The sequence below is a fragment of the Pollicipes pollicipes genome, unplaced genomic scaffold (assembly GCF_011947565.3).
Source record: "Pollicipes pollicipes isolate AB1234 unplaced genomic scaffold, Ppol_2.1 Scaffold_7231;HRSCAF=8579_pilon_pilon_pilon, whole genome shotgun sequence".
NCBI classification, from domain to species: domain Eukaryota; kingdom Metazoa; phylum Arthropoda; class Thecostraca; order Pollicipedomorpha; family Pollicipedidae; genus Pollicipes; species Pollicipes pollicipes.
This window is the reverse complement of record NW_023597034.1, coordinates 8,975,285-8,990,274: the sequence shown is the minus strand read 5'-3', so window position 1 is coordinate 8,990,274 and position 14,990 is coordinate 8,975,285. Positions and strand designations below refer to the sequence as shown.

General features: G+C 50.9%; 1 protein-coding gene and 1 pseudogene across 1 annotated transcript; both read right to left on the bottom strand.

Annotated features, from left to right (window-relative positions):
* Window positions 1-182: 182 nt before the first annotated feature.
* Window positions 183-14,676, bottom strand: LOC119109404 (nipped-B-like protein B). Its single transcript, XM_037233016.1, has 2 exons — window positions 14,374-14,676; window positions 183-377 (listed from the first exon to the last, which is right to left on the bottom strand). The coding sequence occupies exons 1-2, from the start codon at window positions 14,482-14,484 to the stop codon at window positions 198-200; spliced, it is 291 nt and encodes a 96-aa protein (XP_037088911.1). The 5' UTR covers window positions 14,485-14,676; the 3' UTR covers window positions 183-197.
* LOC119109403 (histone H3-like) lies at window positions 4,562-4,970 on the bottom strand (annotated as a pseudogene).
* Window positions 14,677-14,990: the final 314 nt, after the last annotated feature.

The window sequence follows — 14,990 nt, the reverse complement described above, 5'->3', positions numbered from 1 at the left end:
AATTTGGATCAAGTTTTGGTGGGTCGTCGAATCCTTTAAGATACAACAGTGGCATGCTTAAAACGCATTCACTCAATCACACACGCACAAAGTAACACACAAGCAGCACACAGACACGGAAAAGGTGTCGAATTGAAGTAATCCAGGCACATTCGACGCGGAGAATGCGCAACAGGACAGCCCACAGTGCCGCACGGTTACCGTGCACCTGCGACACTGACCCGCTTCCCATAGGGCTTCCTGCCGTCCACCTCCTCATCAGAGGAGTCCGAGTCGCTCGACGAGGACGACGAGGACGACGAGGACGAGGACGGCTGGCCTCGAGGCGTGGGCGGCTTCTTGCCGGACGAGCAGTGGCGCTGCTGGGCGAACAGCACCTGCAACAGCCAGCAGGAGGGTGACGGTCACGCGTTCTTGACGCAGCACAGCCACCGGCGCCTAGTGGCATGCAGCTCGGTCGCACAGCGACGAAAGTCACAGCGGCGAGCAGTCACGCGCCCCTGCGCTCTCGACGCAGCACAGCCACCGGCGCATAGTGGCAGGCAGCTCGGTCACACGGCGACGAAAGTCACAGCGGTGAACAGTCACGCGCTCTTGCGCTCTTGACGCAGTGCAGCCACCGGCGGCTGGTGACATGCAGCTCGGTCGCACAGTCACGACATGTGCGGCACAGTACCTGTTCACAGCATAGCGCCGTTTTCTTTACAATACCGAGGACTGCGCAGCCTCGAGCATGCGTTGAATGTGCAGTTGCTTAGAACAAGAAGACGCAGTTAAGAGGAAACCAGACTGTATTTGTTCAAATAATTTTCTTCGCCGGGCATATTCGCTTGCCCTTGTTTACGACGTTCCGGGACTTTCTCCCCGGGAAGCATGTTAAGGGCATCTCAATACGACGCCGTTTTTCACCAGAACAAATCAATGTGCGCCGTTTCTGCTCGGCGATACCAAACAAATCATTAGATTAGTTCATTCAGCGAATTGCAGCAAGGCTATTAGATTAATTCATTCAGCTAGGCGCAGCAAGGCTCACAGACTATCAACAACTAAATCGGGCTGCAGAAACGTCTTTCCTAACCGCAACGCCAGGGCCTATGTTATACACATGACATGCACGGCATATCTTCAGCATCTGCCGCCAAGGTTTTCGCGGGAAATCTGTCCGGACTGGGCCAGTCTACCGTTGCAGTGTTGTGCAGCGCAGCCGGGCCAACTCTTCCCGCATGAGAGGATCTGTCGCGACTGGACCGGACCGGTCCTGCGGCACGCAGCGAGCCAGCAGCCCGCTGGCCGGACCCCTGGTGTGCAGCAGCACGCCGCGAGGCAGGCCTGCACACGGCGCAGGACAGGGGGGGGGGGGGGGAGGGGGCCGGACGTGAACGCGTCCCCATAACTGTGGCTTCAAATTGCCAAACATATATCTAAACACCGAGACGAAGAAAAAATATGGACGAATATTTAACTCATAATTATATCTATACAATTATACGCACCTATCCATATATATATATATATATATATATATATATATATATATATATATATATATATATATGCCGTTCATTATATCTTATCATGCGGATCGGCGCGCGGGGCCAAACAGACACAATTCAATACAGTCCTGGCGCTCTCATGAACGCGAGTGAGCAGTCACCCGTGCAGAGTACCAGACAGTTCACTTCCCTACAGATCGCGAGCCTCATATCGCTGGCCTGTGCACATAACACGTCCGATGTCCAAGAAAATTCCAGTAACACTTCATACATCCCTCCATCGTGCACTGTAAAATAGCTGAATTCCTGTCATACCAGATCACCGACCTAGGGTCATTCAAATACATTCGAATTCCTTAAAAAAAAACAGTTCGAGTGCCATGGTGTACTGCAATCGCTTGGTGGCAAAAGTACATCAAGATGACCACTTAACGGTTGCAACGATTGCCCTATTTCGAAAATTCGACAAATGTTTAGGTGTTTAACCTAAGGTCAGGCCTTCTTGTCGTTATTTTAAAGCTTAGCGGGGAAATTACTGAGCCCGATGGAATTTAAGCGGTCATAAAGTGTTGTGCAAACATAAACATCTGCTTCAAGAATACCACTATCCCGAAAAACCATGACCGAGATAAGGTCAAATATGATCATGACCTTTCATGTCGCTTTTATAAGGAGCAGCTTGCTGTTTCTTATGGACACACATTGAAACGATTTGATAAATATCCGGCAGCGCTTCAGACATCACTGAAGCTAAACAAGCTAGTCAAGGTACAATGGTTTTCACCCAAACCGACTTTATTTGACCCGATATGGTCTAAATTGTTTGAAACTTGATTTTGAAACAAGAAACAAACACTTTGTCCGCTTACATTTAAACAAAATACAAATGCTCTTGTGGCATTTAACATGGCAATTAAATGTGACCTGATGTCAGGTCAGCAAAAAACAAATGGGCTCACTGTCATCTACTATTTTCTTATCTCATTTAGATTTAATGCCTTGCCGGATTTTTTCTTGGCGAGACTCCTCCAATTTATTTAAACACGTCATCATGTGTATCAAATATTCAAGTCTGCGCTGATTTGACCTGGCTGCGGCTGAATGGGTTTGTCGTATGTAAAAAATCAAGTGAGTGGCATATGCATGCAACGATTTTCATGAGCCCATTTTTGGTCAAACTGATCACATCATACATGACCTATGGTCAAGTCGAACTGGCTCGGCATGACCATGCGTCGTAAGTTGGCTCATTCTGGCACAGAATGCTCATGTATGCTACAGGGCCAAACCCCGTCATCCAACCATGTGACGGCACATCCGATCATACCCCAACGCCTGATTACCGCCGACCCCTTTTTATTGACCAGTTATTTGACCTCATATGACACTCTAGTGTCTCAGTGAATCAATACTGAACATGTTGTGTGGTGTATTTCCTCTACAACCTTCAATAGACACTGAGACCTGTCATTGCTCGAAATTCAGTTTAATGAGTGCAAAGTAAAAAAGCAAATAACTTACCCTATTATATCTCGTGACTTTTTAGTGGCCAAAGGTGAAATCACGGTGTGCTGCGAGGCCTACTCGACGCGGGCTTTCACAATGTGCCCATTTTCTACCGGACATGGTTCTCGAGAGCATGGGGGGGGATTTTCGAAAGCTCCACCTCCCGGACCGGGCGAGTACGTTCTGACCAGTCGGTAAGCAGCAGGGTGCTTTTCCTGGCACACTGTGCCATACCCTGAGACATCAGACCCTGAAAATGGCGTCCTTGTGCTGACGCCAACATTACTTGTGCCGGCCCAAAATAACAATCCTTAACGTCAGCCAAGGTTTCAGCTTCGCGCGAAATTTAGAGACCGGTTCAGTTAAATTTACAGGCACACAGCTGACCTTGAGCTAGCAGCGCGGCTGCTGGCGGAGCCAAGCCCGCTAATATTGCCCACCGCTGCGACGGAGCACCGCACTGCGGGCACTATTGATCCAGGACTGAACAAAGGCCACCCGGAGGCGCTAGACGAAGGGGGAGAGCACGTGGGGAAACGAACAGGGGGGCGGGCGGGACCTCGAGGGAGAGCCTAGAGGGCTGAATCAGGAGGGGGAGCGGCCTGCAACGTCGGCCCACCTCCGCCGCACTCAGAGTATGGCGGCAAACGCGGCGCGTCTGCCGCCGACTCCACAACCACACGCTTGAGCCCAGGAGGCTATGCGCTCTACTACAAGACAATCCACAGCCAGGGAACGGACCAGTGGTGGCGCAGAAGCAGTAGCAGTGGAAGCGGCGTAGCAGGGGGGGGGGGGGGAGGGCAGAGGTCACTCAGGCAAATCATATAACATGCACTTGACAGCCTTGCATGACAAAACACGGCGTATAAATAGTATTTTTCCCGCATCTCTACAGAGGATACATCAGGACTGACGGCGCATAAGCATTGAATTGTTGCGTCGTGGATGCGTTCATCCGACAAACTGCCGCGCTGCAGCTCAAAGCTCGTGCATGGAGTGGCGCTCGTGACGCGGCGATGGGACGACAAAAGAAGTACGTGGACGTTCTCATTCTCGTTGATAGCTTTGCACATTCTAGTCCGTATTTTCCGCGCTCGCCTCCACTTTATGCGCAATATTTTTATGGTTTATAAACACGTCTTTTGAACAACGAACAATTTCATGAGCAATGCCATTTTGCGTTAAAGCAAAGTGCAGTGTACGGTAGCCGAAGAGGCGAGTGGCGTACCAGTCACTTCACGCCGCATGTACTTCACACAATTAGTTCATTTAATACGCTAATCCATCCTTACTCTTTGATGTAATATGGTAATACATCCTTACCCCGCATGTACTTCAAACAATTAGTTCATTTAATACGTTAATCCATCCCACCCCGTCTGCATTAGGGGGCGGCATGCCTGCACAAAGAACAAGGCATAAAGCAAGTTACCCTGGCAATACTGGCAGTTAACTGTGAGTGACGCAGTCCTTTGCCAGCATTAGCAGTAAGCTGTGAGTGACGCAGTTTTTTTTGCCACAATTGGTAGTAAGCAGTAAGTTAATGATTTCGCTCTCAGTGCTTAAGCACGCTGGCCACGGATGCGACGCCCCAGCTGGATGTCCTTGGGCACGATGGTCAGCCGCTTAACGTGGATGGAATACAGGTTCGTGTCCTCGAACAGACTGACCAGGTGCGCCCCGCTAGTCTCCTGTAGAGCCATGATGGTGCTGCTCTGGAAGCGGAGGTTTGCCTCGGTGCTGCGCAATCTCGCACATCAGGCGCTGGAACGGCAGCTTGCGAATGAGCAGCTCCGTGCTCTTCTGGTAGCGACGGATCTCGCGAAGAGCCACCGTGCCCGGACGGTAGCGGTGAGGCTTCTTGACGCCGCCGGTGGCCAGCGCGCTCTTTCGAGCCGCCTTCATGGCCAGCTGCTTGCGCGGCGCCTCCCCGCCGGTAGACTTGCGTGCGGTCTGCCTTGAGCGCGCCATTTTTCAAATCGCATCACATCATATCACATCGCGCAGACCCCTGACCGATGGAGGTGGTGGCACGCCAGCCTATTTCTTGGCAGCCGTCTTCGCGGCGGTCTTCTTGACCAGAAACTTTTTTGGCTTAGGCGCCTTGGGCTTTTTGGCTTTGGTGAGCTTGGCCTTCTTGGTCTTGGCCGGTGACTTGGTGGCCTTCTTGTTAGCCGGCTTCTTGTTGGCTTCTTGGGCGTCTTCTTGACCTTAGCCGAGCCTGCAAGCGTCTTCTTGGACGATTTGGACGGCTTCTTAGCGGGCTTGTCCTTCGTAGCGGCCGGTAGCTTGACGGAACCGCTGGCACTTGTCCTGGGTCTGCACAAGCGCACCGCTGGTCGCGCCGGGCTTGAGAGCCCACTTGATGAAAGGTGCCAACCTCTCAGCGTCGACCTTGTAGCTGGCGGCGATATACTTTTTGATGGCGATCAGCGGCGACCCGCCGCGTTCCTTGGGTGGCATCCTGATCAGCAAACAGTTGTGGCCACGTGGATCCCAAACGTGGCTGGATCCACACACTGATGTAAACACTGGATCCACACAGATCCACTGATGTAAACAACGCCAAAACAGTGGTCATGACCTCATGGCTGCACCACCCGAACGACCAGTTTCTCCTGATTCGAACGCGCTGTAGTCTTCAACGCATTCTGAGCATCCAGCCGGTCCTGAGAGTCGCCGAAATGTGCACGCCTGCCGGTGATGCGATTGCTCAATCTGACAGGAGCTTGATTACGACAAAACTCCGGCTGACTGGCGTGATGCCTGCCGACTCGGACCCAGCCGGAAGCCCACCTCCAGCGGGCAGGACATCGCACCCGTCTCAGTGTTGGACCCTGGCGAGTAGCCAGCGGCAAAGACAGGAGCGCGTGCCGCGCGTGCACGAGCGGCCCGCGGCGCTTCCCGCGCCTCGGCAGGACAAACCCACCCGCTAACTAGCCTCCCAGTCCGGTGCGGTGCGGTGCGGTGCGGTACGGTGCGGTGCGGTGCGGTGCGGTGCGGTGCGATGCGATGCGATGCGATGCGATGCGATGCGATGCGATGCGATGCGATGCGATGCAGTCTGGCCTGGCCCGGTCCGACCCAGTCCGGTCTGCCCCGGCCCGGTCCGGTCCGGTCCGGTCTGACCCGTTCCGCGCCGGTGGCAGCTCCTGCACCGCCGGACAGGGCCGGGCCGGGCGGGACGGCGTCCGCGGGCCACGACGTCGACCTTGAGACGCAGAGTTCATTTATCGCTGGTCCGGCGACCACCGCTTGGCCCCGTGCCCCGCGGGACCGCCGCCGGTGAGCGAGCGGTGACATTCACGGTGGGGAGTGGGGGAGGGGGGGGGGGGTCCGACGGCGGACCGCGGTAGAACTGTCACTTTAGAGCAGCAGCCCCGCAAAAGGCGCGTGAAGAAGCCCGAAAGGCTTTAAGCAAACTTGCTGGCTAAGTGGCAGGCTTTGGAGGCCTGTCAGAACCGGAGATGCACAAAATTATGACTCTTGATGCACAAAAAGGCGTTAAGATTATTTCTGCGTAAGCTGCAGACCAGGACGGCTCATTTTCTCAAGAACAATACATTGTACCGCATAAAAATGCATATACTGGGTACTAAACCGTTCTCATATATAGCATACATTATCCAGTGAGCTCAACAAGTCAAGCGATGATCAGCATGCTTATCACTGTTCGCACTGGCACATTATCAGTGGAGTTTACGCGTTCCACCCGAAAAAGGCGGACATCGTGCCAGTGACACCGAAACGTCAGAAGCAGCAGACCAAAAACCAAGAAAATGGGCAGTGAAAAACGACCTGATAATGTATATAATAACGTAATATAATAAAAATAATAAATAAAACAAAATCAAATAACAAAATAATATAATAAAAATATAATAATATAATAATGCAATAATTTTAAAAACATAAAGGCAAAGATGAACGACGCATATGTTGAACGATCAACACACTCAGGTCAAGATTCAAGTGCACATGCAAAGGCAAATGTAGCTAACTGCATAAAAAGGTACTCGAGCGAACGGAGCTCATGCCTCAGGTTCAGCGTACTAATCGCACCTGCCATGATTAAAAAATAAGTGCCGAAGATCTAGCCGGATCTTCAAATCGGTTTCGCGCTTATACCTGATAAGACCCCACGCCGAAATAAACCGGGACTCTTCAACCAGTTTAATTCGTTTTAAAACAAAAAACTCCTCACCGCCTTACGCACGCAAATCCCACGTCCTTCAATTTCGACACTCAGGCTTCGCTGTTTCGTTACTCCATGCATGTTTCTGCAGCAATGTTCGCTGCTTGGTTTGCAACCGACCTCGTGGCGACTCATGCAGAGCTGAACATGAATTAATTGTAGGTAATATGGCCGTCACTTCAGCATGAAATCATTTTGGCGCTTCCGCGCATTTGAAAATTAAAATGTCAAATGATGCAGGTCAGGGTCTCAAAGCATCACGCCAGCCATTCTCTACAGCAACACTGGTTGGATTACTTGCTTAGATAAGCACTTGCTCAGGAGACATTTCAGGAGATCATGATGAACCCACACGATGAAGCGTAGTTGTGTGGTTGGGCACGCATTGGCTTACCTCACGCAAGATATCTGTGGTGTGAATGAAAGGGTAGCTTTGTGTCTGAGTAAGAGACTGGCTTGCCTTGGGCGCTTAGATTTTGTGTGGATGAACCATGCATGCGCTAGCTGCTGAAGAGACATTCAAGCGACTGCTATTTGATTATCGAAGGCGTGCTGATGTATTCCATGTTAGTTTGTGTCAGGGCTGGAGTTTCGCAAAACACCTTGCGGGGAGGCCCAGCAGAGAAAAAAGGCTCAACCTGCCCTCAAATTACACGAAAAACTGTTTCTCCCCGAACTTGGCCCACTTTTTAAATTGGGGGGGGGGGGGCTAGAGCCTAAAATCACTTACATCTATCATCAGAAAATACGTGAACTGAAAGGGTGTATGATTTCATTCCAAACGGGTTCGTATTCCTTTTCAATCCTAAGAAAAAAACAGAGTTAACCCCGGCAACATCTAGTTAAAACTGGTAATATCCGCCTTTACCCAACTGTCACCAACAGCACGGCGGCTTCCGCCTGTCAAAGCCGGCGGAATCGAAGAGTCCATCATCCGTTATTTCATATAATTGACGTCATGATGACTTTGAAAGAATCTTGTGTGGCTGTGTAGCGGTGTAATAAACACTTTTACAGAGCACCTGGACCCCGCGCCTGCTTGAGCCCAGTACCGGTGGGCCATGACGGCCAACAGGGGCTCGTCGTGTCTTCATACACCCCGCGTATAACGCATCAACTAACAAAGGCCAGCAGGGAGTATTAATACTGTCCCGGGCCGAGCCCTCCCCCCCCCCCCCCCGCTTGGCTGCACCAAGCAGGATACTGTTGAGACTGGGCAGCCCGCCACCATACTCGTCACGAGGTGCGTCTGGCGGGCGTCCTTGACTGTGCCGGATATGGGATAAGGGAGGGGGAGGGGGCAAGTTACTATGCAGTGCGCACGCATTTGGCAACGTGCCAGGGACACCTCCTGCAGTGCATTAACGTCACGCGCGGACAGGACGCACGGGCGATGAAAGCCATTCTAAGATGGAGGGGGAGGAGAGGCGATAGCCGTTTATGCTACTTCGTTCAGGCCAGCGTCCATAAGGCCAACGCTCAATTTTCATCACGTTAGGGGTACAGCTCCCCGACCCCATCCTCTCCTTGTCCTCGCACTGCTGACAGGATGTGCACAAAGTCGCACAGCAGACGTATGTGCAATGCTGCCGCATTGAATAAAGACGGTCATTTCGGTAAAATAACCCCGGTCCAGAGCGATTATACACGCTGCTAATGCAGACAAGTCCAAAAGCTTGATAAAGAAACGAATGCGTGCCGATAATGGAACCCATCATGGGCAATCGCGTAGCAAGAAATTGTTGGCTTCCAAACCGCGGCAACTCTTCTCACTTTGACAGGAAAATAAATAAATCAGACGCCTTCAGGCAAACTCGTGCGCCACTCGGGAGCAGACACCCATCGGCGTTTTCATGGCGTCACTCCCGTGCAAAATGATCTAAAAGTGCCTGTGACCCAAAACTAACATAGGTTGATCAGCTCATACCAGGCCATGTCAAAATCGTGTCCGGCGCTATCATACGCAAGGGCGCAGCCACAATATGCGACGAGGGTTACCATGACTTGCGACGGGGGGGGGGGGGGCTTCTTTCCACGAGATAATTTTTCCTAGCTTTCCTGACAATACCTACGCATTGCAAGCAGACCAACAGACCTCACAAATACTTACAGGCACCTAACATTGTTCGTCATTAAGTCATTATTTCCGTTGCGTGGCGTACATATTGGCTCGGCCACCGGCTGGTCTTGTTATGACCTTACGGCTGTTGGGCTCCATATGTCGCTGGCCCAGTAAGGTTAATGAGGTGCCACTTTTTACGATTCTGAAAACCCGTCCCTCCCCCTCAGCAGCCCAATTCCCTTTTCAAACCCGCCACGCCTCGCAAGGAGATGGTTCTGGAAATGCCTGCTTAAACTCGTAAGCCTTATGCTATATTTGGGCGCAATTTTGCATAACACGCTAATTTTAAAACGCCATGCAACCATCCATTAATCCATCTAAACTAATCCATACTACATCGACACATACACTGCACTTGATTAAGCACGCATTCCCATACCCCTCGTTCTAAGAGTGTTGCCACTTCTGCCAGAGTATTATTTTCCTGTGTTTTTACTGGTCTTCACGGTGGCGAACGACCCACGGCCGGGCTTCAAATTGTGACCCTTATATAAATGGTATAAAACTGACTACCAAAAGGCAAACATGAACAGGAGCCACATCAGCTGCCAGCTAACCAAATGCGACAAATGTGCATTGATAGTTATAGGGAGGACAACTTCGATATGGTAGTACCAAAAAATCCACGATGACACATGCAAGTCAAAAGTGAAAGGGCCACGAATAGTGTGCTGGCGTACACGCAGGAAGAGCACAAGGGTCTGTAACATATTTTGTCTGTTGAAACACGGTGAGCTGTTTCGAGGTGTTGCGGGGTTATTTACGATATGGTCTAATCAAGCACCAAAGATCACAACGACCTGAAGACCCTGTTAGCCTTCTTGTTCAAGTCCTGACTGGCACTACTGAGGCACTGGAGGCAAGACTGTAACAGACGTATTTTATGCAGCTGGTTCCAGAATAATTTTTGTGTTAACTTCAACCCGGTGTATGTAATCCGAACAAACATATTTTGATCGATATATCAAGCTAAAAAATCAAAACTATCATCAACTGCCTGTTCCGGATTTCGCTGTGCAGCCTCCGACCATTCTGTTCATGCATTATTGACGTCTTTGTAGTGGTACGACATAACCGTCATTAACAGCGTATACCAGGCTAAGCTGCGAGAAGTCTGATCATGATTGTGACATGGCTAGTACTAAAATATAGATAATATAGCTGCTTATGAGTCAGTTCATACATCTGTTAAGAGCTCCATTCTTTGCAGACGATTCGGCTCCAATTAAACCATAAAGAACGATTTATAAGATACGCAAAACCTTTTTGGGAATTTTGTGCTTTAAAAGCCCACAGAAACCCGTCATTTCACTCGAAATACTCGCTTAAAACGCCTTCAGCCATCTTTTAGCACGAGGGCGTTCAAGCCGCAAAGCAGCAACTCTAGCCCATATGCGATTAGTTGCCTTCAAACGGCTTCTTCCATGCGATTAACACAGCATCGCACCTTTGTCGACTTATGTTAAGTTGACCTGCCCTCCAAACAATAGAGTGAGAACAATAGTCCGAATAATTATAGTCCGAATTACTCCGTCCGTGAGACCGATATCAGGTTTCGCATCACTTTCGCTTGTCACGTCCTAACTTCATGATCCATTCATGGCTTGCAGTAAACTTAAAATTCACATGCCTACCACAAAAAACGAAGGGGCTATTCTGATTAGCACACTTAATTTTCTATCAGCGTGATGCAAAACCATGACCTATTTTCTACCATCGGAGCAGTTACGTGACTGGCTCTGATCACCTCACTCCGGGCCGTCGCCGCGCAAGCCGGGCCTCAAAATGGCCGTCGCTGCCTCTTCCCTGCGGTCGGTTCGTCTCGCTGCTCTGTGCTTCGCCTCTGCGAAGCGGCCGGACATGCGCCGTACATTGCCAGCGACTGCTGACCTTACGCCTGTAATTCCAGACCCGAACTATCTGAATGGTCCATCGCATGTCTGGACCGATGCAGCTGTCCATGCCGTTACATTATAATTCAGTGGCACCAGCCATTGGATTGCGGGTCGGAAGGGCTTCTGTTTTGACGTAAGCTCACCTCAAAGCAAAATGGTATTTTTTAGTTTGAACAGAAACTGCAAAAGAGTAAGTCATTTACATCTGTACGCACGCCCTGTACGTCCAGGCACGTTGGTGTTTGCATTAGAACTATCTTCCAGTCCGGCCTTCGGATTGGAAGCCAGTTTTCTCTAATTCTTCCCAAATAACTCAGATTTTCTTGCAGGTCACAATTTTTTTTCAATTTCGAAAATTTTACATCGGACTCAAAACCAGTCAGCATCAACACATGTTTCTTCTCAACAAGATCTAATTTGGTTTATCCATCTGTGGTCATCATTTATTTTGTAGTCTTTCTGAAAACTTGCTTTTGAAATAAGCCCCATGAGAACTCATTGCAGCGTATAAGACATACTCAAAACAATCCGATACAGCGGGGTGCCAGAGGCCCAGGTTAGGGCTCACGAATCAAATCCTATCGGCCTAAAGTTCCGCCGACAGAATTTGTAATAACAGAGCTCCGAGCTTAGCAGTAACAATAAGCTTGTGGGACACATAGGAACCAGCCTTGCGGTAAAATGCACCCGTTAGTTTTCTCAACAACACGATTAGTTCTTGACTGACATGCCGTCCCGTTTTGGAACCCCCCCCCCCCTTCCCCCCCGGCAGGTACGGGAGCGGGAGTGTCGAGGACTGATATTCACTGCCAGACGGGAGCCATATCAAATAATTCGAACCCGGATCGCGTTTATGAAAACAACGATGAAGTTTCATCATCGTCCAGCCCGTGTTTATTGCCTGACCGCTCTTTGTGACGTTGCGAAACCGAAGGTTCATACGTCACGCAGCACTACCGTCTGGGCAGCTCACATACAAGTCGCAACGCTACAAGATACCGTTAACAGCCGATGCATGTGGGGAGGGCTGGGAGAGGGCAAGGTCATGGTGCTTCAAAGACCGCGAAGATTGAACTTTCCCTCGATCTATGCCTGATTTTCTACTTACTGACGTGGTACCTGGCATTACCCCGACTCGAGGTTCGATGTCGGATCCACCCGGGTCAACATACGGTGGTATTGGGATCAAGATGAACAAGCACACACCTTCCGAAGCGCGCAAATGCGCCACAGATGGAAATGATACCAACGGCTTCTTTCAGTTGTCAAATATTTAAGGTAACTACAGATGTACGCGCTTGCCAACTTAAAGTTCGAGACCTTTTACTCAATGGAGGGCAACTTGCAACATAACAGCCTCAACATCGTTCAGCCAAACACAGAACACAGCAGATTCGCCAGGAAAGGTCGCAGGTGCAGCGCCTAGTCGCCGTTCACTGCGTGTCGACTGTCGCCGCCGTCGCTGGCGCCACTCAGCCGACGAAGCCGCCAAGTTCGAACGTCCGTTCGCCTCGACCGACACATCGCTTTGTTCCGCACTTGTGGTGCGGCGGGCCGGTAGCGAGGGGGGGGTGGGGGCAGCTGCGGCCGTACGTACCGGACTTCACCGGCCGAGCCAGTACGGGTTGGATCAGTTCACTTGGCGAAACCGGTACACTTCGCGGCAACAGGGAAGCCAGGCGGCAGCGGCAGGTTTTAACCCGTGCCGGATACCAACTAGGGAGCCTAACGCAGGCTATGGCCAGTCCAGTCTCCTCAACTTTCTTGGAACGATACAGTCTCAAGTATGATGATACATGGAAGAGACCGCTTTAAGACACTCCACGCTTCACACCTGTGCCTTTGAAACATGCAAACACCAACCTGGGGCTTTCACTCGTCACAGAGCACCTGGAAGTGCAACTTATCCCCACCACGCTGACTGCTCCATTTTCACACGCCGTTACATCAAAGCCATTGCATATTTTGAGAATTCTGAGCACCCTTGAACAGACTGATGCAACCAACCATTCGTCACATGTGGTTCACGCATCCAGCGAATGCTCATGACGATCCAAGACGCCGTAGATTCTGAAGCCGTAGCTGCCGCACCGCTTCAGCGCTAGCCATGGATTCAAGGGCAACCAATCCACAGCTGACAAGGTTTGCCCGACATTGAAACTAGATTCGACTTTCGGGTCTCTAATGCAGTCCTTCACTTCCTGGCACTGACAAAGGTCCGGGGTTACCAGCACAAGGACCGCCCAGGTGCAGCGTGTGCTAGTTCGGCACCTACCACCGCTGATACTGCAACGTCGCTCACCTATGGTAGGACTGATCACCTAGGTACGGATCAGTCGTCTGCAGCCAACTTACCAGCACCTACGCTTGGCAGCTCGGTTACCTTCGACCGGATTCAAGGTCATTATTCCCCAGTCTACAGCTGAGTTATCATAGTTAAGGGCGTAGAATACAGGTGTTCATATCGGTTGGCGGACAGTTGGGCGACGGTGCGTGTCGTATGATAAAGTTCGATGCTGGTATCGCGCGCAAGTTTGTGAGCTATGATAGGAACCCTCTCATGACGTGAACACCGAAGGCAGTTTCAGAAACCGCCTTCAACACGCATGCCGATGGTTTAGACCAGTTTTATTCCTCCCCGGTATTTTCCCCAGAGCTGGCACACTAAAATGTGGACGGTGGGGCCACCCGCGAAGGCAGGGACGCAGCCAGCACTTTCTAAACGTGCGTGCGAAGGGGACTCGCTGTGTATGCATTCCGCCGATTTTTAGCTTTCTGTTAGGGGCCATCCAATACGAAAAAAAACGAACAATCTCGAGACTAAGGGAGGACCCGAGCTCCAACCCCTTTCCTTAGCTATGCCCCTGCGGAAAGGTACCTATTCCAATCAGAATAAATAACACGCATGCTCACGAAATACGCCCGATGAAGTACATTCGACTATTAACATCGCATGCAAGGACATATCCAGATAAAGGAGACCTTCCTTAACGAGGATTTTTCCCCTTTGTCACCGTAGATGGCTTTAGACAGAAAGTAACAAATCGACGTGATGCGTCAAGCAGCGAGCTCCGCCCACACTCAAGCAAGTCTTGGTTGCGCCTCTCGCCCTGCTCACAAGAATCGTTTGCGCTGGAATTAACGAAACCAAGAAATACTTACCTGTGGAAACGTGACCGGACGCTGAACTCGCAACGCAGCTACTGCCGGCAGCGCGGAGATCTGTCTGGTTCGGGTCCATAGGAGCCTAGCCGCCAAGCGAGGGATAGCCATTTCGGAAGGACGGCTTTCTGGTCTCCCAACACTTCGCTATTAAGCTGGATAAGACCACTCTTCTCCAGAAACTCCCAAGTGACAAAACCGAGCCGAAACAGGCCTTTCGATTCCCTCAAACCCAATCCTCACCACTCGCCTCACCGCCACCACCGCGCCACGCCGCTCACAGCACCTCTCGCAGACCGGCAACGGTTGTTATCAAGTCCTGCCGGTAGGTGTCAGGGGCGTGCTGCTCGTGTGGCCGAGGGCCATCGCGGTGGCTTTTCATTGAATATGTTCAACTCCTTGGGACGATCCATTGAGGAAAGAACTCTTGGTTGAAACAACATTGCGTGAGACATTTCACAGAAGCCTGACGAACATAAAAGCTCTCGAAACCAATCGGAACAGCAAAAAGCACGTGGAAGGGGGCGGAGGCACCGACCAATCGCCAGACGGGTATCCAAGGTCGCAGCAGCTCTACCGAAGCCAGTAGACTCGTGGAGTCCGGGTGATGGCTGTCG

Bases quoted from the DNA above. Each gene is read 5' to 3' on its own strand.
- LOC119109404 (XM_037233016.1), bottom strand. From the start codon at position 14,484: ATGGCTATCCCTCGCTTGGCGGCTAGGCTCCTATGGACCCGAACCAGA. The intron at 378-14,373 runs GTAAGTATTTCT...TGGCTGTTGCAG, and splicing joins GTCCGGTCACGTTTCCACAG to GTGCTGTTCGCCCAGCAGCG.